The sequence below is a fragment of the Loxodonta africana genome, chromosome 25 (assembly GCF_030014295.1).
Source record: "Loxodonta africana isolate mLoxAfr1 chromosome 25, mLoxAfr1.hap2, whole genome shotgun sequence".
Lineage (NCBI taxonomy): Eukaryota > Metazoa > Chordata > Mammalia > Proboscidea > Elephantidae > Loxodonta > Loxodonta africana.
This window is the reverse complement of record NC_087366.1, coordinates 58887759-58912533: the sequence shown is the minus strand read 5'-3', so window position 1 is coordinate 58912533 and position 24775 is coordinate 58887759. Positions and strand designations below refer to the sequence as shown.

General features: G+C 36.6%; 1 protein-coding gene across 1 annotated transcript in view; it reads left to right on the top strand.

Annotated features, from left to right (window-relative positions):
• SPATA17 (spermatogenesis associated 17) overlaps positions 1-24775 on the top strand; it is a 250689-nt gene that overhangs the window by 95806 nt on the left and 130108 nt on the right. The window contains exon 5 of the mRNA XM_064276902.1: positions 3706-3829. Coding sequence (XP_064132972.1) covers positions 3706-3829 — 124 coding nt within the window. The remainder of the gene's footprint in view (positions 1-3705; positions 3830-24775) is intronic.

Sequence of the window (24775 nt, the reverse complement as noted above, 5' to 3'; positions counted from 1 at the left end):
GATCTGGTCAAGAGACAGAAAGGAGGAGGCCATAGAGGAAATTTGAGAAAGCATTAAATATTTTATCTAATTGAGTAGATAAAGCAAGTAGCCTAGTACCTGGCTCATAGTAAAAAAAAAGAAAAACAACGAAACCCGTTGCCTTGGAGCTGATTCCAACTCATAGGGACCCTATAGGACAGAGTAGAACTGCCCCATAGAGTTTTCAAGGAGTGCCCGGTGGATTCAAACTGCCTCCCTTTTGGTTAGCGGCCGTAGCACTTAACCACTACACCACCCAGGGTTTCCAGTAGTAAACCTTCAATAAATAGCTAACATTTACACACCAGCCGCTACTCAGTACTTTCCATAAAATTAACTTATTTGATCCTCAGGACAGCTTGATGAGGAAGATGGCAATTCTAATATGTTTGCATTTTACAGATGAAGATATTGAGGCAGAGGCTTTACAGCTAGGAAATAGCACAGTAGAGAATTTAAAACCCAGCCGTTATTTCAGAGTCTGTGCTGTGCACTGCTCCACTCTGTTGCCTCCCAGTGGCAACTGTTATTTTTATTATAGCTGTCATTATTAGAATATGTAAAAGTTTGTATCCATTGTAAATATCACTGGCAAAATATGTTCAAATATGTAAAGCTTTGCAAAAGTTTCACTAAGATCTACCTTAATTTTTAAACTAGTATCATAAAATATAGACATAAAAACTGGTGCAAAAAAGTCTTGGGACTTATACAAAGTTCTTTAACTATTTATAGAACAACAGGATCACAAGAAGGAGGAGATTTCTGTGATCCATTTCAATAAAAAAATATTTTCTGCATAATATTTCTTAATCAGGATGCCTGCTACCTGGTTTGGGATTGGAGAACCTGGGAATCTAGGAACTCTAGTTCCATTTCTGCTATGGCTTGATTTGTTGTTTGGGATAGGTCATTGAATCTCTTCATTTGTTTCCACATTTATAAAATAGGGTAATTAGTCTGAATCGACTCCATGGCAATGGTTTTTGTTGTTGTTGTTTATCCCATATATGGGGCCTCGGTGGCACAGTGGTTAAGCCACCAGGTCAGCAGTTCAAACCCACCAGGCGCTTCGTGGGAGAAAAGACCTGGCCATCTGCTCTTGTAAAGATGACAGCCTTGGAAAACCTATGGGGCAATTCTATTCCTATAAGGTCGCTATGAGTCGGAACCGAATCGATGTCAATGGGTTTGGTAGCCTATATATGCCATAGGACCATTTTTTTTTTTTAGTTTTTTTTTTTTTAAATTAACATGAAAGTATTTGGAAAAAATTTTGTAAGTATTTCTAAAGTACTATATTTAAAAAATTCTAGGATTTAAAAATAAGTCATTTTTATCATTTTGTAGGGGATCCTAGTTAGAACGGTTTCCATCATTTTACTTTTAATGGGAATACAATTTTTATCACACCTTTCACAATGCGTTTAGTTTTGGTTTCACACTGAGCCATATCTTTGGATTAGTTTTTTGTGTACTATCAAGTTTCTTAGATTTTTTTTTTCCCCCTTTTTTGGGAGGAGCTTCCTGTTTCTTCTGGGTTTACTGTGTGTTTTCTTTATATGCTGGGAGCTGACATTCTTCTATTTATCACCCAGCTTTAGCTCTCCTTGTCCCGTTCCCCAAGTACAAGCTAGTTTTGTTTTGCATTTTCATAGCCTGAAGATGGGTTGTTTTCATTATTTCAAATAACTTACAGTTTTGATTTTGGATCCCAGGTCTGTGTACGTCTTTGTTATATTACACACACACACACGGACACACACATATAAATGGCTACTCCTTCTTATATAAGATTTCTTGACATTCGTTAAATCATTTATAGAGCACAGAGTTCTTTGTGGCTGTATTATTTTTGTGATTGCTTAGAAATTTTTGTACTTATCTTTGGAGTAATATAAAATTGGATAAAGGCATTCCTGACTCTTTTTAAAGTAGCATCTCACTGGTTATTTCAATTTATTTTAAAGGCTTATAACAGAAATTATAAAGGAAAATATTTATGTTTTATAGAATACCAAAAGTAAAGATTCAAATTAATGATGTATTCAGTTTTATTTTATGTAACACATGATTGTTATTTTTTCTGGTAAAAGCTCTCATTTATTTGTATGTAACTGCCTTGAAATTTGTACCTTAAGGACAAAGAAAGGTTACCAATCCCTCTGCCTCCTGGTTCTTTGTCAAAAATGGACACAGTTAATGAGGTTTGTTTGGTACAGAACAAATTCTCAGACACAGATAGAGATCCTTTCAATGGAAACAAATTTGTTTGGCTTTACCAGGTTACTTAGCGATTAATAATAGCCTTGAGATGCAGGTCAGGAAGGTCGTTGTACCAGCTTGCCAACACAATCTAAATGTGCAGCTAGCCCAGCTTTGTGGGCGCAGAAGCCCCCAAAATACTATGCATAAAGCAAAACAGGCTATTTTCTGACTCCTTCTTTCATATTAATAAGCAATTTTCAAGAGAAGGGTGGCAAAATGGGGGCCATGCCACTCCAAGTAATTCATTTATTTTGCAATTTAATCTTATGTTGAAAAAAATTACTCTGCTACAATAGCATAGCATGGTGATTTTTAAACGTCAACGTGTTTCATAAGTAACCTTGTATGAAGTATTATATGTGTGGCCTTTCACAGAAAACTGCAACAAAAATATGTCTAGAGATTTAAAGTAGGTATGAGAATCTTTTTTCTTTTTGGAATTTTTCCTCTACCCTCCCCTGATATCTTTGAGGCGAATGCTTGGGTGACTGACTTAAGGTTTTACATATAGCACTAGACAATAAGTTATGCATCTTTTTTTTTTTTTTAAAGAGTGAAGTGCAATTTCGAAAGATTATTTTAACATGAATAATTAAATTTGTCCTAGAAAAGAAATGATCTAGTTATTTGTTCCATGTTTAATAATATCTTATTCTATATTTACTCTGTATAGTATGTGTCTTTCATATGGTATATTTTTAAAATTTGTTTTTTGTTTAAATTTCTTAGGTAAAAAAATTATTTTTTGTTTAAATTTCTTAGGTACACACACATAAATGATGAAAGGTTTTGTTACTGAATGGGGTTTAGTATATTTAGAAAAGACTGGAACTCATTCAGCTAATTTAATGTTTAGTTATTTTTATAATTGAACAAAACGCCAATCTTTTAAGTACAGAACAATGTAATTGTATTGATATTTGAAACTGTTAACTGAAACAAATGTACAATAAACTATGTGTATTAAAAGCCACTGTACTTTTTAAATTAGCCCTTTAGTTAGAGTGCAAAATAAAGAATGAGTGATCCATAAATATAAAACCATATTGAAAGGAAATGGGAAGTTGAGATGTTTTCTTGGCATGAATGTATAATTACTAATCAACCAAAGAAACTGATAATGTAGTAATTCACTTACAGTGCTTTGCATTTGATATGACTATTTCTCCAAATATTGAATTAATTATAATACCTAGGTGTTTGATTTTAAAAGTTTAATCAATTGAAAAATCACTTAAATGCTTTTTAAAGATTGCAGAGATCACGTAGAAAAGTGCAGGTTAGATAAGTCACACCACTGATTTTGATGGGTATGGATAATAGTTGCCCTTCAAAGACTGACTTGATTTTCATCAGTGAGTTAAAATGTTAGCAGACTTTTGGTAACATAAATAACCGCAGACCGTTGTGATGCAGGGAAGCACTGGAAGAGTTTGCAGAGATGAAAGAAAGAGAAGAGAAGAAGGCCGACCTTGAAAGGGAAGAGAAGAAAAGAGATTACCAAGCCCGAAAGATGCATTACCTCCTCAGCACAAAGCAGGTTGGTCTACCTGTCCCTGACAGCTCCCGTAAGCCGCTTGGGCCCCTGGCCTGACAGAGATAAACTATCAGGCTGAATGGGACATGACTTGTTGAAAAGATATCGCAAAGACACTACTTCGAGTTCAATTCCGTGCGTCTCCGTGGGTGCGCACAGGCAGCAGGCCTCCTCGGTGACAGCAGCTTCTTAGAGGCGGTGGCTGAGATGCTGGCAGAAAGGTCCCCGTCAGCAGTGTGGTCTGCCACTGTGACAACACAGCACGAAGGCTGTAACCTCGCCTTAAAAACTCATTTTAAGCACCTTATTGTTGTGTACTGAATTGATCAAGAACTACCAAGGTATTAAGCTGAGGTGGCTTTCGTGTTTTCGCTTTTAATTGGGCTAATGTTGAGATTAAAACCGTTCGCCACCCTTTCCGAATTTTGATTGGAAGTTTTCAGGTGAAGCTTTTTAATAAAATTGCTTCAGCAGTTTACCTCACAACTTCATATAGAAATGTCAGTGAGGAATTTGGAACACTTAGAAATTTACTTCATGGTACTTGGCAAAGTTACAGATTTTGGCATGGTTGCTAAGAAAGAATATATCGCATGTATAATATTCTACTCAAAAAGTAATGTGGTTAAAAAAGCATGAATTTGGCAGTTGAGATGTGCTTTATTAACAGAGTTCCAGTCAGGAATGTAGCAATTTAGAGGTTTTTTTTTTGTTATTCTTTCTTAGAGACTTTCAAATCCAGCCTCACAGTTCTAGCTCAGGGTATCATATTCAAATGTCTTCACATGTGGGCACAGCAAGTCTCAGTAGTGGAGGATGAGACCTCAAAGTGAATGTCATCCTTGTTGTTGTTGGGCGCTGTTCAGTCGATTCTGACTCATTGCAACCCCATGTGGCAGAGTAGGACTGCCCCATAGGGTTTTCTAGGATGTGATCTTCATGGGAGCAATTTGCCAGGTCTTTTTCCCACAGAGGCGCTGGGTGGGTTCAGACCTCCAGCCTCTTGTTTAGCAGCGGAGAGTTTAACCCCTGCACCACCAGGGCACCTGAATGCCATCCTTTGATGCATCCAAATTAAAAAACTTATTAACTGCTGTTTGGTCACACACATTTGGGTCACATCTCCTAGGCCTCTAGCCTCTGTCTGGTTGTCTAAATAATAAAAAAAAAAAAATAGTTTACAGTAATGATCACTATCTTATTGTTCATTTGGATTTGTAGAGTTGAGTTACTTCACTTAATAGTAGACGCAGAGATATTATGTGACTGGTTACAGACACAAAGCTAAGTAATAATTGACCTGGTACTCAAACTGAGGCCATTTGACTCTAAATTCTTAAATAATAATTTAAACGAAAATTAAAAAAAGAAAAGTCAAAGTATTTAGAATTATAAAATCCATAACAATATAAAATGTTTAGTTGTGTGACTGAAGCCCTGGTGGTGCACTGGTTAAGCATTTGGCTGCTAACCAAAAAATCAGCAGTTCGAATCCACCAGCCGCTCCTTGGAAACCCTGTGGGGCAGTTCTACTATGTCCGACGGGGCCAGTATAAGTCGGAATTGACTTGATGGCAATGGGCTTGTTTGTTTTGGTTGGTGGGCTACGTTTTTATTTATAGAATTATAAATTAAAAATTCCTTGTAATTTTTTTTTTAGTGTTCTATTATTACCAAATAACTGATGAAACTAAGGAGCCAATAACCAAAAATCCAAACCCATTGGATCGAGTTAATTCTAACTCCTGGTAACTCTATAGGTCAGAGTAGAACTGCCCCTCAGGGTTTCCAAGGCTGTATTTTTAATCTTTATGGAAACAGACTGCCACATCTTTCTCCCACAGAACAGCTGGTGAATTCCTACAGCCCAGTGATTAACCACTGCACCAAAAGGCAAACAGTTTGAATCCACCAGCCGCTCCTTGGAAACCCTATGGGGCAGTTCTATGCTGTCCTATAGGGTTGCTATGAGTCAGAATCGACTGGAGACAAAGGGTTTGTTTTGTTTTTTTTTTTTTGGTTACCATGTGTTACTGTTCTAGGACATTAAAAAAAAAAAAAAAAAAGGACATTGGGATATAAAAATGCACAAGACCTGAGCCCTGGCCACATGGAGCGTGAAGTCTAATTTCAGTCTAGTATCAAGCACCTTTTTAGTAGACGTCAATGGCCAACTTTCTGTTATGGAGCTTCTATAGGTGGCATCACTTGAAATTAACAACCATCTATGATTTTGCTGCCATTTACTATTTTGTTTTATTTTCCTTAACCTATAAAACTCAGAGCGTGAAAGACCCGTACTTCTGTCTGAGTATTGCCACTGATTTTCTCAACATGACTTGGCTGTTGGGAAGAAACCAAGCTGCGGACTTTAAAATATTTCTAAGTCAGTTGTTCACAGATTAATTTTATTGCTTGTTTTAAGAAGCTTGATTTTACATTATATTAAATACACATTTAAGCACAAAATAAAAGCCAATTATGAATTATTTATGATTATCTATTATTTTGAAAGATTGTATCGGTTTGACTTTCAGTTCCTACAAATATTTTTGAATTTAGTGTATAAATATCCAAAAGTAAATAATGTTTTGTTGGCCTGCTTAAATAATTCTAATAGCATTTTTAGCAAGAGGAGGACACTATTTTTAGAGAAGATTTCAATAATTTAGGATGATATTAATACAGTTTGCAGAATACTAATTTTTATATTAAAATGTTCATAGTTCTAATATAGCATAACTTTTTGAGTAGAAATAAAAAGTTTATTCTCAGACAAATAATGCTTCAAAAAAGGTGGAGATTTTGTAAGCCAAAATTGTATTTGTGTGTTCTGATGTAGCTAATAAATGAAATAATGTTATTTATTATATTAATAATTTTAGAATGATTACAGTGATCCACTGATATATTCATATACTGTTCGAACAGTTCTAAAGTCAGTTTTAAGCTTATTTTTAGTACAAATCCAATGTAAGTCTTAAAATAGTTGTAAAAGCTATTACTAATTTTTACTGGTTAATTATCTCATCTTTATTCAGGCAAATATGTTTGTGCTAATAGGAATTACACAAGTAAATAACTAATATTGCAATGAGTGAATTAATAGGCCCCTCAGGGTTTTATTAATTAAAAAGTTCAAGTCACATTAAAGCACCTTTGGTATATGCTTATTTCAATCAGAAAGCTGAACATGGTAACTTATTTGCATAAATAATCAATCACCGTTTACTAGTAGTAATAAGGCTAATTTGTTGCTACAGACATAATAGGATTAGTCAATTATATTTCCCAGAAAATGCTATTTGTTATGCACCCCATCACCTGTAAAACAGGATTGGGTTTAGTGCCCTTATTAAATGAGCACATCAAAAAAAGTCTCTGTCCCTGTAAAAGTTTTATGGAAAGAGAGCTAATTTTAGTTGATTTGAATAAAGTAAAATGCAAACTTTGCCTCCATCTGGAAATTTATCTTTCTGCAAAGATGGATTATTTAATAAAGTTATTTATTTTGATTCAGTAACCAGTCAAACTAAATCTCACACATATGAGACATGTTTCCTTTGAAGAAAATCTCATTTGCAGATTTGTTTTATTCCAAATAAAGCCGACTTTCATTCCCTTGCCCTTGTTTTTGGCCAATAAATTATGTTGTCTGCTCCACCTACTGGTAGATGCAGGCAAAGGCCTGTTGTTGGGGTCATTAAAAGGTGCTGCCTCTAAAACATCGCCAGTTTTCCTAAGGATCTTCCTGGAGATCACAGATGCAAATGTAAACTGATGACCCAAACCATAAAAGATTAATGTTTGGAAATATAGGTTACCGTATAGAATTATACACATTAGCATTTGCCTGACTGGTAAAAATATTACATAATAATGTTAATAAAAAGGATAAATACAAAATATAAAAAAAAAAAATTTTTTTTTTTACAGGTCATTGTATTGCACAATTTTGTATATTTTATTTTGGCTTATGATATTTAATATTTTGTATATATTGAAAATAAAACTAAGATAGAAACAATGAAATTTAATAAAAATATTTACACATATATTTATTTATAGAAATGATTTTCATGTCATAATTTATAGGTTTCCAGTGTTTTTGCTTTAGCGGGTAGTGAAAATTTCATATGGACTCTGTGATAGCAATTTTCAGGTATTTATGCTTCTTTATAAAGACCTCATACTCCAATTAATATTAATAAAACTTTATATTAATTTTTTGAGTGAAACAAAATGATTTCAACTGCTTCTGAATTGTATTATTATTTTTTTAATTATTACATTTGTATAGTGAAGGAAAACATCCTAATTTAAGAAAGTAAACTTGATGTACTCATCATTAATTGATAGTCTGTTGGTCTGGATGACATGCTTGGAAAACAAATCTTAGCAGGTGAAAAAACATATGGATTAAGAAACATGTTCATTCTTCCAAACCATTTAATGCTTTAGACTCTATCTTCCCAGTATTGCAAGTCAGGAGTTTCTATGCCTTACATAGATTAAGAACTCAACATGTGATTGTTCAATTTTTAATTTGAAATGATGAAGTATGGAAGAGTGGCAGAGTTTCAGTGTGCATCTGCCATTGTGTGTGTGTGTGTGTGCACGTATCATGTATCTTTTATACATGGTTTATCTGGAAAGCATCTTTGGAGAGCCTTATCATAAGGCATTATCCTTAGGCAATGGTATAACACAGCAGTAGTTGGGAAACTCAAGAGGGTGTTAAAACATACCCCTATAATGACTCTCTGGAGCACATTTTTAGACCTCTTATATTTTTTTTTTATACCTTATCTCAAAACCACTTTTTGACTTCAAAAATATTAATTCATTTCTTTCCTACTTACTTGGTTGGGGCTTGTATCTTTTTTTGGGTTTCCATGATATACGTCCATGTTACTTATGGCTTTTAATAATAGCTTTATATCCAGTGAATTGAATAGTACATTTATGATCTTCATGGCTTGATGCAACCTGGTTTTGGACATTCCACATGGTTCCTTGCTTTAATTTTGGCTTTTTTTTTTTTTCTCGAGGTTCTTTTTTCTTGTCCAAATCATTGTCTGTTCCTAGTCATCTAAGTTTTTGAAATCTTATACTTTTCTTCATTTTCTGTGTAAATTCATCAACTTCTTTCAATTCATCCTTCCAGGTGTATTTCAAATCCATTTCTTCGTGTCCATTTCTTCAATCTTGAGCATGATAATAGTCTTTAAAATGATTTTTTTTCCAGTCTTTTGTCCTTTAACCTGGTATATTAACCACCATCGGATAAATCTTTCTGAAATAACACTATAAAAATTTCTTCTCTCTCAGCATCTTTGTTGTTGTTGTTCTCAGGTGCCGTCAGTCAGTTCCGACTCATAGCCACCTGTGTACCACAGAATGAAACACTGCCCGGTCCTGTGCCATGCTCACAATCTTTGTCATGCTTACAAACACCTCACACACCTCTAAAGACTCTCTTTGTCTGTAGAATAAAATCCACACTCTTCAGTCAAGGCATTCAAAGCTCGCCACAATTTGACTCCACCCTGCCTATTCAGGCTTATCTACCACTGCTCCTAATGTGAACATTTTGGATACATCCTGGCTTAACATCCTAGGATAATTCTTCCAAAGGTTCTCTTTATGTATATAAGGTAGGTGACTTCTTGTGGCTTGTCATATTCCGGAAATTCAGAATTCTCCCCTCCTCCCCGCCACCAAAGGCAATATCATATATACTTGCCACTAGTGCTTTGAATTTGCCCTTACTTTACCATTAAAGGAGACATATTAGCAGCTAAGCTGCTTTTATTAGTATATTTAGTGAAAGTAGTTCCAGAGCCCTGAGGCAATGCCCAGACTATGAAGGCCCATTAGGTATGCTCTGGGTAAGGGAAGGTTGGCATGGAACACCTCCTGGGCTGCTAAGGGACTTGATGACTCCACAGGGTATCTGAAGAGGGATGCAGGTCTTTCAGCACTGAGATGGAAAGCAGGAGAACATGCAAGGCATACTTGTCCCTTTTCTCATTTTGTTTAGGGTGCCTGCTCTTTGATATCAGTTATTAAATATATTAGGTCCCTGGGTGGTGCAAACCGTTTGCATTTGACTACTAACCTAAAGGTTGGCGGTTAGAACCCACCCAGTGGCACTGTGGAAGAAAGGCCTGGCAACCTGCTTCTGTAAAGATCACAGCTGAGAAAACCCTATGGAACAGTTCTACCCTGTGACATATGGGGTCACCATGAGTAGGAATTGACTTGAGGGCAATGGGTTTTTTCCTGTTTTTTTTTTTTGTTGTTATTAGGTATATCACTCCAGATACCTCTTATGTCTTTCCTGCTTCATACAACATCCTCAACAACCAGTTCTTAATTTTCATATTGCTCATGACTTAGTTACGACAAACCGCTACAGGATTTGAAGAGATACGGCGTTAAGACTGAGAATTCTGGGAGCAGGGGTTGGAAGGTAGATTCCTAAGTTTTACGTGAAGTGTTTTACGTGAAGTGTTTTGTATTTGCCTCTAACTTCCCAGTAGTTTGTATAAATGCTTTGGTGGAGAAGAATGTGGCAGGAGGAACTCCCAGTGGCCGAGGGTCTCTGTGTGGACCATGCTTCAGCAGCATGGGCTCTTTAGAGACAATCTTTCTAGCCCTCTCTTTCAACAAACTAGAGAAACCAAGTCTGGAAAACGAAGCAGCTTGCCCAAGGTAACTCAACCGGTTTCAACAAACTGTGATGTTGGGGCATCGTCAGTCCAACCAGAGCACAGTGACCATCTGAGTTAGTGGCCTACATCTGTGGTCTGCACCAGGAGCATTATCCTTGGCTTATGACATCGGGAACCTTAATCTAGGTTTAGGATTACCGGGTTACCATTTATTCTTGAATACACCAGTATTCTAACTATACGCTGCTCATTGAGCTGCCCCCAAGTCATTGAATTCTTTTTCTCTTTCTCTGAAATGGTTCAGCACTTACAAGAAACACTGATTCTGAGTGAGTTCATCTGTAAAGATGGAAAAAAACAAGGGCCTGGCTATAAAGGGTTGAAGCAAGCCAGACCATAATTTGAATTTGTTCGTTGTCTTCCTGGGACTAGCTTAAAGCACTTTTATTATTTTTATCTCCACAATATTCCTAGAAAGTAACAGTGATCTTTCTGGTGACCAAAATACTGCTGTTTGGCACTTGTTTTTCCTCTGGATACTTGGCAGATATATTCTCTCAAGAAGACTGTAGCGTCTAAAGAGCTGACCTGTGATCTTTGGGTCTGTACTTTCAGAGGCAGGTCTTCAAGTTTGGTCATTTCTTCTCAGTCCCGAGTGGACAGTCTGCATCACAAAATCATGATATAATTCGTCACTATTGGCAGTATCTGCTCAGGAAAGGCCAAGGGCTGAACTGGCATGGAGAACAAATTAGCTATTACCTTTTACATTTTATTTCCTCCCTCTTTAACATTGTAGTTTCGTCCTGCAATATATGAAAGGGATAGAATTATTACTCATTGTCAGTACTCTTTGAGAAGACAGTGAAGTGGTCAAAACAAAAGTCTTGGTGTGCCCCCAAATGGTCCCCTTTTCTGCACTTCTCCCCTGGCCAACTGATAGAGGCAAAAATACAATCAAAACCACTTCACAAAGTGCCAAAAAAAAAAAAAAAAAAAAAAATGTAACATTCTACTTTTACTAACTGCCTGACACAGCTTTATAATGTTTGTCCCCTATCATAAGTAAACTAAACCTCATGGCTAAATGGCTTTTATTATATTAAAAAAAAAAAAAGTTGTCAAAAGAATATCACCTCTCTTAGCTTAGAGAAAAGTTACTTTTCAAGATACGTATGTAATGGAAGGCATCCCTGATTAGTTTATTAGTTTCCTTAATGAGTTGAATTTCAAACCTTTCTCCTCTTAAATTTATTCAGTTCACCTTTATTTTCCATTTACTTTTAAATTAAAGCATACATATGCACATTTGCATATCATTTTACTTCTAATTGAAATAAACTTCGAATCATTAAGGTAATGTAACTTTGCTGTACTCACCATCTAAATTTATATTATTTTTGCCAGTATCTAAAAAAAACAATGGAAACGGTAGCCACAGAGTTGATTCTGACCCACGGCGGCCCCATGTGTTTCAGAGTATAACTGCATTCCACAGGGTTTTCAATGACTGTCATTTTGGGGGGAGCCCTGGTGGCGCAGTGGCTAAGAGCTACGGCGAGCTTCCGCTGCTAACTAACTAGTCGGCAGTTGGAATCCACCAGCTGCTCCTTGAAAACTCTATGGAGCAGTTCCACTCTATTCTATAGAGTCGGAATTGACTCGAGGGAAATGGTTTTTTAAACACCATAGTTAGTCTTCAATGCCTTGTGCAAATTAGTGTATTGTTTCCTTCAAACACCGGAAAGGTGGGCTAGAAGGGCTTAGATGAAAAGCACTCTCACTGGAAAGCAAGCAAGCCTTCGTGGGCTCTCCTGCACAGTTAAGGGGCAATGTCATGGTCTCTTTGGGAAAGGAGCCAGGGAGAGAGGATTAAGAGTGGGTACTTGTCACCTATTAGCCATTTTCATTTTGAGGCATGAGCCGAACTTCTCAAACAACAGAAGTTCTGTTCCACACCCAGTCACACATTGTTTTGCAATAATTTCATTTGTGATGAAGGGTTATCTCTAGGAATACAAATGTCATAAGAGATATCTGTAGGAATACAAATTTCGTTAACTTCGCACTCTTGATCTAACTAGTAATTCTTTTAATTAATGAATACTCATATCAGTGAAAGGGTTGGGTTTGTTAGGTCCCAAATGGTAAAGCTGAAGTTATGTTTATTGATGTGTTCAATACTACATGAGATGTCAATACAGTTAATGGCAGAAATGAGGGATGGTATTTGCCAGAGCATTGTCGTGAAATAGTAGGGTGGGAACCTGGCTGAATAGAGAAAGAGAGGTGCTAGTGGTCTAAAGAGTCCAATAAATAAATCCCCTTTCCTCTCCCTGAATTCAGAACCAGTGAGATTAAAAAAAAAAAAAAAAAAAAAGCAGTTTTAGTAGCAATAAAAGCTGGATTCGAGGTTTATATCTGAAGCAATAATGAACTTGCTTCCACTTAATTCCAGAATTAAATCTACCTCCTAGTCACAGGCAAAGCAAGAAAACTAGCACTGTCCCTGTAAATCTCAGCACAAATGGGAGAAAAGGATATTTGCTTTGTGAAGGGCCGCTGGGCCTCAAAAAGACTGGAGGTGGGAGGGGAGAAGGGAAGTGGGGGGGAGTCAAACTAAGTTGGACAAGCTCCTTGCCTGACACACCGAACTGAGGATCATGCCTTCTTCCGTAATGGAATGAAGGGCAGGTAGGAGCCAATGAAAACTTGAGGAAAGGGAAATATAATCCCTACTAATTAGGTTTATTGGGCCCTGGTGGTGCACTGGTTAAGAGCTACAACAACTGAGCAAAAGGTTGGCAGTTCAAATGCACCAGCTGCTCCTTGGAAACCCTATGGGGCAGTACTACTCTGTCCTGTAGGGTTGCTATGAGTCAGAATCAACTCCAAGGCAATGGGTTTGGTTTTTCTTCTTTTTTTTTGGTTTTGTAGGTTGGTAAGGAAGCAGAGTTAGAAGTGAGTTTTTGCAATAATGAAAACTTGTACATGTTTATAAAGAGCTTTTGGGGGCTGAAATTTGGAAATAGTTGTTGTTGTTAAGTGCCATTGAGTCGGTTCCAACTTGTAGCGACCCCATGCACAACCAAATGAAACACTGCCCAATCCTGCGCCATCCTTACAATCATTATTATGCTTGAGCTCGTTTTGCAGCCACCGTGTCAATCCACCTCGTTGAGGGTCTTCCTCTTTTCCGCTGATCCTGTACCTTACCAAGCATGATGTCCTTCTCCAGGGACTGCTCCCTCCTGACAACATCTCCAAAGTACGTAAGATGCAGTCTCGCCATCCTTGCTTCTAAGGAGCACTGTGGTTGTACTTCTTCCAAGACAGACCTGTTCATTCTTTTGGCAGTCCGTGGTATATTCAATATTCTTCACCAACACCACAATTCAAAGGCATCAATTCTTCTTCGGTCTTCCTTATTCATTGTCCAGCTTTCACATGCATATAATGCGATTGAGAATACCATGGCTTGGGTCAGGCACACCTTAGTCTTCAAGGTGACATCTTTGCTCTTCAACACTTTGAAGAGCTCCTTTGCAGCAGATTTACCTAATGCAATGCATCTTTTGATTTCTTGACTGCTGCTTCCATGGCTGTTGATTCTGGATCCAAGTAAAATGAAATCCTTGACAATTTCAATCTTTTCTCCGTTTATCATGATGTTGCTTATTGGTCCAGTTGTGAGGATTTTTGTTTTCTTTTTGTTGAGGTGTAATCCATACTGAAGGCTGTGGTCTTTGATCTTCATTAGTAAGTGCTTCAAGTCCTCTTCACTTCCAGCAAGCAAGGTTGTGTCATGTGAAAAATGCAGGTTGTTAATAAGTCTTCCTCCAATCCTGATGCCCCATTCTTCTTCATATAGTCCAGCGTCTCATACTGTTTCCTCAGCATACAGATTGAATAGGTATGGTGAAAGAATACAACCCTGACGCACACCTTTCCTGACTTTAAACCAATCAGTATCCCCTTGCTCTTGCCAAAAAACTGCCTGTTGATCTATGTAATTTCCTCATGAACACAAGTGTTCTGGAATTGCCATTCTTACCAACATTATCCATAATTTTATCCAGCAACACACAAGCCCCACAGTACAACAAACTGACAGATACGTGGAGGTTATCTAATATGTACTTAATAAATTCCATACAAGAAGCCACAGTTCTACAGAACACTGTGGAAGAACACAGTGATCTGCAAGTGGTGTGGTCTTCAAGGTCTGGTCTCAAGATTGTGGCCAATCAGATTAAGGTAACACAGCATTCCCTCAGGAGGCAATCAGTCCTATTCTGTGATGAAACTTAAAATGGCCTCTTCCTGTTTGCTTAAAAAAATCTTTCTTGAAAGCCTCTGCTTCTTTCAAAGCCCTGTATAACATACTAGGTGTAAAATTTGACAAGGGTTCAGTTCTATCATTACATTTTCTTTAAAAGATCCCTTTCCAGAATTTTTCATTCTGTTGTCTTTTTTTTTTTTTTTTGTCTTTTTGTTGTAGAGGTGATGGATTTTCCTGTATATTTTAGAGATTAGACTTTCGTCTGGTTTGTAATAGCCGAAAATTTTTTCCCAATCTGTAGGTTCTCTTTTTATTCTTTTGGTGAACTCTGTTAATGAGCATAAGTGTTTAATTTTTAGAAGACCTCAGTTATCTAGGTTATCTTCTGGAGCTTGCGTGTTGTTGGTTATGGTTTATATCCTGTTAATGCCACGTATTAGGGCCTCTAGTGTTGATCCTATTTTTTCTTCTATGCACTTTATACTTTTTGGCTTTATATTTAGGCCTTTGATTCATTTTCAATTAGTTTTTTGTGTATGGTGTGAGGTATGGGTCCTGTTTCATTTTTTTTTTTTTTTTGCAGATGGACATCCAGTTTTGCCAGCACTATTTGTTTAAAAGACTGTCTTTTCCCCATTCGATGGACTTTGGGCCCTTGTCAAAGGTCAGGTGATGACAGGTGGATGGGCTGTTGTGACTACGGTAGCTGTATAGTAGGTCCTGAGGCCAGGTAGTGGGAGTCCTCCTACTTTATTCTTCTTCTTCAATAAAAAAAAAAAAAACTTTTCCATATAAAGTTAATAATTAGTTTTTCCATTTCTTTAAAGAATGTTGTTGATATTTGAATCGAGATCGCATTGCATTTGTTTAAATTGCTTTTGGCAGAGTTGTCGTTTTCACGATGTCGAGTCTACCTATTCATGAGCATGGTATGTTTTTCCATTTATGTAGATCTCTTTTGGTATCTCACAGTGGTGTTTTGTAGTTTTCTTTGTATAGGCCTTTTACATCCCTGGTTGGATTTATTCCTAAGTATTTTATTTTTTTCAGGGGCTGTTTTTTTTTATAAATGGTATTGTTTTCCTGATTTCCTTGTCACCATTCTCTTTATTGGTGTATAGGAACCCAGCTGATTTTTGTGTGTTTATCCTGCTACTCTGCTGAATCTTTCTCTTAGTTCCAATAGTTTTCTTGTGGAGTCTCTTGGGTTTTCTATGTATAGTATCGTATCATCCATAAATACGGACAGTTTAACTTCTTCATTACCAATTTGTATGCCCTTTATTTTTTTTCTTGCCTTACTGCTCTAGCTAGGACTTCCAGCATGATGTTAAATACGAATGGTGATAAAGGGCATCCTTATCTTCTTCCTGTTCTCAAGGGGGAATGTTTACCACCTCGCTCCATTAAGAATGACGTTGGCCATGGGTTTCGCATAGATGCCCTTTATTATGTTGAGAAATTTACCTTCCGTACCTGTTTTATTGAGAGTTTTTATCAGGAATGGGTGTTGGACTTTGTCAAATGCCTTTTCTTAGTCAATTGAGATGATCATGTGATTCTTTCCTTTTATTTATGTGATGGGTTACATTTATTGATTTTCTAATGTTGAATCATCCTTTCATAACTAGTATGAATGCTACTTGGTTGTGGTGTATTTTTTTTTTTTTTGATATGATGCTGAATTCTATTGGCTAGAATTTTCTTGAGAATTTTTCATCTATCTTCATGAGAGATATTGGTGTATAATTTTCTTTTTTGTGGTGTCTTTGCCTGGTTTTAGTATCACAGTTATGCTGGCTTCATAGAATGAATTTGGAAGTACAGTTTCCTTTTTTATATTCTGAAATAGCTTGAGTACTACTGGTGTAAACTCTTCTCTGGATGTTTGGTAGAATTCTCCAGTGAAGCCCTCTGGGCCAGGGCTTTTTTTTGTTGTTGGGAGTTTTTTTTTTTATTACCTTTTCAATCTCTTCTCTTGTTATGGGTTTGTTCATATTTTGAACATCATTTTGTTTTAGTTTGGGTAGGTAGTGTGTTTCTAGAAATTTGTCCATTTCCTCTAGGTTTTCAAATTTGGTGGAGTATACTTTTTCATAGTACTCTTTTATGATCCTTTTTATTTCAGTTAGGCCTGTTGTAATATCTCCCATTTCATTTCTTGTTTGGGTTATTTGCGTCCTCTCCCGTTTTTCTTTTGTTAATTTGGCTGGTGGTTTGTCAATTTTGTTGATCCTTTCAAAGAACCAACTTTTGGTTTTGTTGATTCTTTATACTGTTTTTCTATTCTCCATTTCATTTATTACCGCTCTGATCTTTATTATTTCCTTTCTCTTGGTGGCTGCGGGCTTTTTTTGCTGTTCGCTTTCTATTTGTTCAAGTCGTGTAGCTAATGTTTTGTTTTTGTCCCTTTCTTCTTTTTTGATGTGTGCATCATTTGCTATAAATTCACCTGTAAGCACTGCCTTTGCTCTGTCCCAAAGGTTTTGGTATGATGTGTTTTCATTCTTATTTGATGCTAGGAATTTTGTGATTCCATCTCTGATTTCTTCTATTACCCAGTGGTTTTTCAGCAGGACGTTATTCAGTTTCCATGTAAATGATTTTTTTTTTTTTTCCTTGCTCTTCCTGTTGTTAATTTCTGCCTTCATGGCATTGTGGTTAGAGAAGATACTTTGTATTATCTCAGTGTTTTGGATTTTGTTGAGGGTTGCTCTGTGGCCTAAAAAAAAAAGTGTCCTAAGACGTAGTTTATTCTGGAGAACGTTCCATGTGCGTTGGAAAAGAATGTGTACTTTGCAGCTGCTGGGTGGAGTGTTCTATATATGTCTATGAGGTGAAGTTGACCGATTGTGACCTTTAGTTCTTCTGCATCTTTGTTGAGTTTCTATGTATTCTGCCCTTTACCTAGAGCGGCATATTGATGTCTCCTACTATTATTGTGTAACTGTTGATTTCTCTTTTCAGTGCTGTTAGAGCTTGTTTTATGTATTTTGGAGCCCTGTCATTGGATGCGTAGATGTTTATTATGATTATGTCTTCATGATGGATCATCCCTTTTAATCTTTATATAGTGCCTTTCTTTGACTTTTATGGTGGATTTTGTTTTAAAGTCTATTTTATCAGAGATTACTATTGCCACTCCTTCTCTTTTTTGGTAGCTATTTCCTAGATATATTTTTTTCCATCCTGCGATTTTTAATAAATTTATGTCTTTATTTCTAAGGTGTGTCTCTTGTAGACAGCATATTGATGGATCCTGTTTTTCTTATCCATTCTGTCACTCTGTATCTCTTTATGGGTGCATTTAGGCTATTTACATTCAGTGTAGTTATTATTATTTTCTTATTGAGAGCTCATTTATTAGGTACCATGTTGGCAAGCACTAGGAATAAACAGATATAAATGATTTTATATATTTATGAATTGTTTGCAATTTCATCAGATCTTTTTTGGTGAAATGAATGAATTAGGTATAAATGGGTTAAATTTATTTTCGGTGGAATGTTACAAAACATAATTCTCATTTTTTGAGTAACTATAGGAAACTATTTCTTTAGTTTTTTTTTTTTTTTAAGTGTAGCATGTGATAATGCATTTACCCCTCCATCTCTGCCATAAATTTTAACCTAATTGGTAGAAATTTTTTTTAATAATTTTTATTGTGCTTTAAGTGAAAGTTTACAAGTCAAGTCAGCCTGTCACATATAAGCTTATATATACCTTACTCCATACTCCCACTTACTCTCCCCCTAATGAGTCAGCCCACTCCCTCCTTCCAGTCTCTCCTTTCTTGAGGGTTTTGCCAGTTTCTAACCCTCTCTACCCTCCCATCTCCCCTCCAGAGAGGAGACGCCAACACAGTCTCAAGTGTCCACCTGATACAAGTAGCTCACTCTTCATCAGCATCTCTTTCCAACCCATTGTCCAGTCCCTTCCATGTCTGATGAGTTGTCTTCAGGAATGGTTCCTGTCCTGGGCCAACAGAAGGTTTGGGGACCGTGGCCGCCGGGATTCTTCTAGTCTCATTAAGTCTGGTCTTTTTATGAGAATTTGGGGGCTGCGTCCCACTGTTCCCTGCTCCCTCAGGGGTTCTCTGTTGTGTTCCCTGTCAGGACAGTCATCGGTTGTGGCCGGGCACCATCTAGTTCTTCTGGTCTCAGGATGATGTAGGTCTCTGGTTCATGTGGCCCTTTCTGTCTCTTGGGCTCATAGTTATCGTGTGACCCTGGTGTTCTTCATTCTCCTTTGATCCAGGTGGGTTGAGACCAATTGATGCATCTTAGATGGCCACTTGTTAGCATTTAAGACCCCAGACGCCACATTTCAAAGTGGGATGCAGAATGTTTTCATAATAGAATTATTTTGCCAGATGACTTAGAAGTCCCCTTAAGCCATAGTCCCCAAACCCCGCCCTTGCTCTGCTGACCTTCGAAGCATTCAGTTTATCCCAGAAACTTCTTTGCTTTTGGTCCAGTCCAGTTGAGCTGACCTTCCGTGTATTGAGTATTGTCCTTCCCTTCGCCTAAAGTAGTTCTTATCTAACTAATCAGTAAATAACCCTCTCCCACCCTCCCTCCATCCCCCCTCATAACCTCAAAAGTGTGTGTTCTTCTCAGTTTATACTATTTCTTAAGATCTTATAATAGTGGTCTTAAACAATATTTGTCCTTTTGCATCTGACTAATTTCGCTCAGCATAATGCCTTCCAGGTTCCTCCATGTTAATGAAATCTTTCAAAAATTCCTCACCGTTCTTTATCGATGCGTAGTATTCCATTGTGTGAATATACCATAATTTCTTTAACCATTCATCTGTTGATGGACACTTTGGTTGCTTCCAGCTTTTTGCTATTGTAAACAGTGCTGCAATAAACATGGGTGTGCATATATCTGTTCGTGTAAAGGCTCTTATTTCTCTAGGGTATATTCCGAGGAGTTGGATTTCTGGGTTGTATGTAGTTCTATTTCTAACTTTTTAAGAAAACGCCAGATAGATTTCCAAAGTGGTTGTACCATTTTACATTCCCACCAGCAGTGTATAAGAGTTCCAATCTCTCTGCAGCCTCTCCAACATTTATTATTTTGTGTTTTTTGGATTAATGCCAGCCTTGTTGGAGTGAGATAGAATCTCATCGTAGTTTTAATTTGCATTTCTCTAATGGCTAATGATTGAGAGCATTTTCTCATGTATCTGTTAGCTGTCTGAATATCTTCTTTAGTGAAGTGCATGTTCATATCCTTTACCCGCTTTTTGATTGGGTTGTTTGTCTTTTTGTGGTTAAGTTTTAACAGAATCATATAGATTTTAGAGATCAGGCTCTGGTTGGCGATGTCATAGCTGAAAATTTTTTCCCAATCTGTAGGTGGTCTTTTTACTCTTTTGGCGAAGTCTTTAGATGAGCATAGGTGTTTGATTTTTAGGAGCTCCCAGTTATCTGGTTTCTCTTCGTCATTTTTGGTAATGTTTTGTATTCGGTTTATGCCTTGTATTAGGGCTCTTAAGGTTGTCCCTATTTTTTATTCCATGATCGTTATTGTTTTAGTCTGTTTAGGTCTTTGATCCACTTGGAGTTAGTTTTTGTGCATGGTGTGAGGTATGGGTCCTGCTTCATTTTTTCGCAAACGGATATCCAAGTTATGCCAGCACCATTTGTTAAAAAGACTACCTTTTCCCCCGTTAACTGACACTGGGCCTTTGTCAAATATCAGCTGCTCCTATGTGGATGGATTTATATCTGGGTTCTCAATTCTGTTCCATTGGTCTATGTGCCTGTTGTTGTACCAGTACCAGGCTGTTTTGACTACTGTGGCTGTATAATAGGTTCTAAAATAAGGTAGAGTGAGGCCTCCCACTTTCTTCTTCTTTTTCAGAAATGCTTTCTTATCCGGGGCTTCTTTCCCTTCCATATGAAGTTGGTGATTTGTTTCTCCCTCACATTAAAAAATGTCATTGGAATTTGGATCGGAAGTGCATTGTATGTATAGATGGCTTTTGGTAGAATAGACATTTTTACTATGTTAAGTCTTCCTATCCATGAGCAAGGTCTGTTTTTCCACTTAAGTAGGTCCTTTTTTTAGTTTCTTGCACTAATACTTTGTAGTTTTCTTTGTATAGGTCTTTTACATCTTTGGTAAGATTTATTCCTAAGTATTTTATCTTCTTGGGGGCTACTGTGAATGGTATTGATTTGGTGATTTCCTCTTCGATGTTCTTTTTGTTGATGTAGAGGAATCCAAGTGATTTTTGTTATGTTTATCTTATAACCTGAGACTCTGCCAAACTCTTCTATTAGTTTCAGTATTTTTCTGGAGGATTCCTTAGGGTTTTCTGTGTATAAGATCATGTCATCTGCAAATAGAGATAATTTGACTTCTTCCTTGCCAATCCGGATGCCTTTTATTTCTTTGTCTAGCCTAATTCCTCTGACTAGGACCTCTAGCACAATGTTGAATAAGAGCGGTGATAAAGGGCATCCTTGTCTGGTTCCCATTCTCAAGGGAAATGGTTTCAGGCTCTCTCCATTTAGAATGATGTTGGCTGTTGGCTTTGTATAGATGCCCTTTATTATGTTGAGAAATTTTTCTTCAATTCCTATTTTGGTAAGAGTTTTTATCATGAATGGGTGTTGGACTTTGTCAAATGCCTTTCGTGCAGCAATTTATAAGATCATGCGGTTTTTGTCTTTTGTTTTATTTATATGGTGGATGACATTAATGGTTTTTCTAATATTAAACCAACCTTGCATACCTGGTATAAATCCCACTTGGTCATGGTGGATTATTTTTTTGATATGTTGTTGAATTCTATTGGTTAGAATTTTGTTGAGGATTTTTGCATCTATGTTCATGAGGGATATAGGTCTGTAATTTTCTTTTTTTGTGGTGTCTTTACCTGGTTTTGGTATCAGGGATATGGTGGCTTCATAGAATGAGTTAGATAGTATTCCATCATTTTCTACGCTTTGAAATACCTTTAGTAGTAGTGGTGTTAACTCTTCTCTGAAAGTTTGGTAGAGCTCTGCAGTGAAGCCAGCTGGGCCAGGGCTTTTTTTTGTTGGGAGTTTTTTGGTTACCTTTTCAGTCTCTTTTTTTGTTATGGGTCTATTTAGTTGTTCTACTTCTGATTTGTTAGTTTAGGTAGGTAGTGTGTTTCTAGGAATTCATCCATTTCCTCTAGGTTTGCAAATTTGTTACAGTACAATTTTTCGTAATAATCTGATATGATTCTTTTAATTTCAGTTGGGTTGGTTGTGATATGGCCCATCTCGTTTCTTATTTGGGTTATTTGTTTCCTTTCCTGTGTTTCTTTAGTCAGTCTGGCCAATGGTTTGTCAATTTTCCTAATATTTTCAAAGAACCAGCTTTTGGCTTTGTTAATTCTTTCAATTGTTTTTCTGTTCTCTAATTCATTTAGTTCACCTCTAGTTTTTATTATTTGTTTTCTTCTGGTGCCTGATGTACTCTTTTGTTGCTCACTTTCTATTTGTTCAAGTTGTAGGGACAGTTCTCTGATTTTGGCTCTTTCTTCTTTATGTATGTGTGCATTTATTGATATACATTGACCTCTGAGCGCTGCTTTTGCTGTGTCCCAGAGGTTTTGATAGGAAGTGTTTTCATTCTCATTGCATTCTATGAATTTCTTTATTCCCTTCTTAATGTCTTCTAACCCAGTCTTTTTTCAGCAGGGTATTGTTCAGTTGCCAAGTATTTGATTTCTTTTCCCTGATTTTTCTGTTATTGATTTCCACTTTTATGGCCTTGTGGTCTGAGAAGATGCTTTGTAATATTTCAATGTTTTGGATTCTGCAAAGGTTTGTTTTATGACCTAATATGTGGTTTGTTCTAGTGAATGTTCCATGTGTGCTAGAAAAAAAGTATACTTTGCAGCTGTTGGGTGGAGTGTTCTGAATGAGTCTAAGAGGTCAATTTGGTTGATTGTAGCAATTAGGTCTTCCGTTTCTCTATTGAGCTTCTTACTGGAAGTCCTGTCCTTCTCCGAAAGTGGTGTGTTGAAGTCTCCTACTATACTTGTGGCGGTGTCTATCTCAATTTTCAGTTCTGTTAAAGTTTGTTTTATGTATCTTGCAGCCCTGTCATTGGGTGCATAGATATTTAATATGGTTATATCTTCCTGATCAATTGTCCCTTTAATCATTATGTAGTGTCCTTCTTTGTCCTTTGAGGTGGATATAACTTTAAAGTCTATTTTGTCAGAAATTAATATTGCTACTCCTGCTCCTTTTTGCTTGTTGTTTGCTTGATATATTTTTTTCCATCCTTTGAGTTTTAGTTTGTTTGTGTCTCTAAATCTAAGGTGTGTCTCTTGCAGGCAGCATATAGATGGATCGTGTTTCTTTATCCAGTCTGAGACTCTCTGTCTCTTTATTGGTGCATTTAGTCCATTTACATTCAGCATAATTATAGATAAGTATGTGTTTTTTTTTTTTTTATGTGTTTAGTGCTGTCATTTTGATGCCTTTTTGTGTGTATTGTTGACAATTTCATTTTTCCACTTTTTTGTGCTGAGACATTTTTCTTTGTAAATTGTATGTTCCTCATTTTCATTGTAGTTCAATTTCTGTTTGCTAAGTCACTATATTTTTCTTGGTTTTTATTTTGAGTTATGGAATTGTTAGACCTCTTTGTGGTTACCTTAATATTTACCCCTATTTTTCTAAGTAAAAACCTAACTTGTATTGTCCTATATTACGTTGTTTTCCTCTCCATATGGCAGTTCTATGCCTCCTGTATTTAGTCCCTCTTTTTGATTATTGTGATCTTTTCCATATTGACTTCAATGATTCCCTGTTTTGAGCATTTTTTTCTTTTTAAAATTAATCTTAATTTGTTTTTGTGATTTTCCTATTTGGTTGATATCAGGATGTTCTGTTCTGTGACCTTGTTTTGTGCTGGTATCTGATATTATTGGTTTTCTGACCAAACAATATCCTTTAGTATATCTTGTAGCTTTGGTTTGGTTTTTGCAAATTCTCTAAGCTTGTGTTTATCTGTGAATGTTTTAATTTCACCTTCATATTTGAGAGAGTTTTTCTGGATATATGATCCTTGGCTGGCAGTTTTTCTCCTTCAGTGCTCTATATATGTCATCCCATTGCCTTCTTGCCTGCATGGTTTCTGCTGAGTAGTCTGAACTTATTCTTATTGATTCTCCTTTGTAGGAGACCTTTCTTTTCTCCCTGGCTGCTTTTAAAATTTTCTCTTTATCTTTGGTTTTGGCAAGTTTGATGGTAATATGTCTTGGTGATTTTCTTTTTGGATCAATCTTATGTGGGGTTCGATGAGCATCTTGGATAGATATCCTTTCGTCTTTCATGATGTCAGGGAAGTTTTCTGCCAACAGATCTTCAACTATCCTCTCTGTATTTTCTGTTATCCCTCCCTGTTCTGGGACTCCAATCACACACAAGTTATCCTTCTTGATAGAGTCCCACATGATTCTTAGGGTTTCTTCATTTTTTTTTAATTCTTTTATCTGATTCTTTTCAGCTATATTGATGTCAATTCCCTTATCCCCCAGGTCCCCCACTCTGTATTCCAATTGCTCGATTCTGCTCCTCTGATTTCCTATTGAGTTTTCTAATTTTGTAATTTTACTGTTAATCTTTTGGATTTCTGAATGCTGTCTCTCTGTGGATTCTCGCAGCTTATTAATTTTTCCACTATGTTCTTGAATAATCTTTTGGATTTTTTCAACTGCTTTATCAGTGTGTTCCTTGGCTTTTTCTGTAGATTGCCTTATTTCATTTCTGAGGTCATCCCTGATGTCTTGAAGCATTTGGTAAATTAGTTTTTTATATTCTGAATCTGGCAATTCCGGGATTGTATCTTCATTTGGGAAAGATTTTGATTCTTTAATTTGAGGAGTCGTAGAAGCAATCATGATCTGCTTCTTTATGTGTTTTGATATCGACTGCTGTCTCTGAGCTATCTATAAGATATTGTAATGATTTATTTTATATTTGCTCAC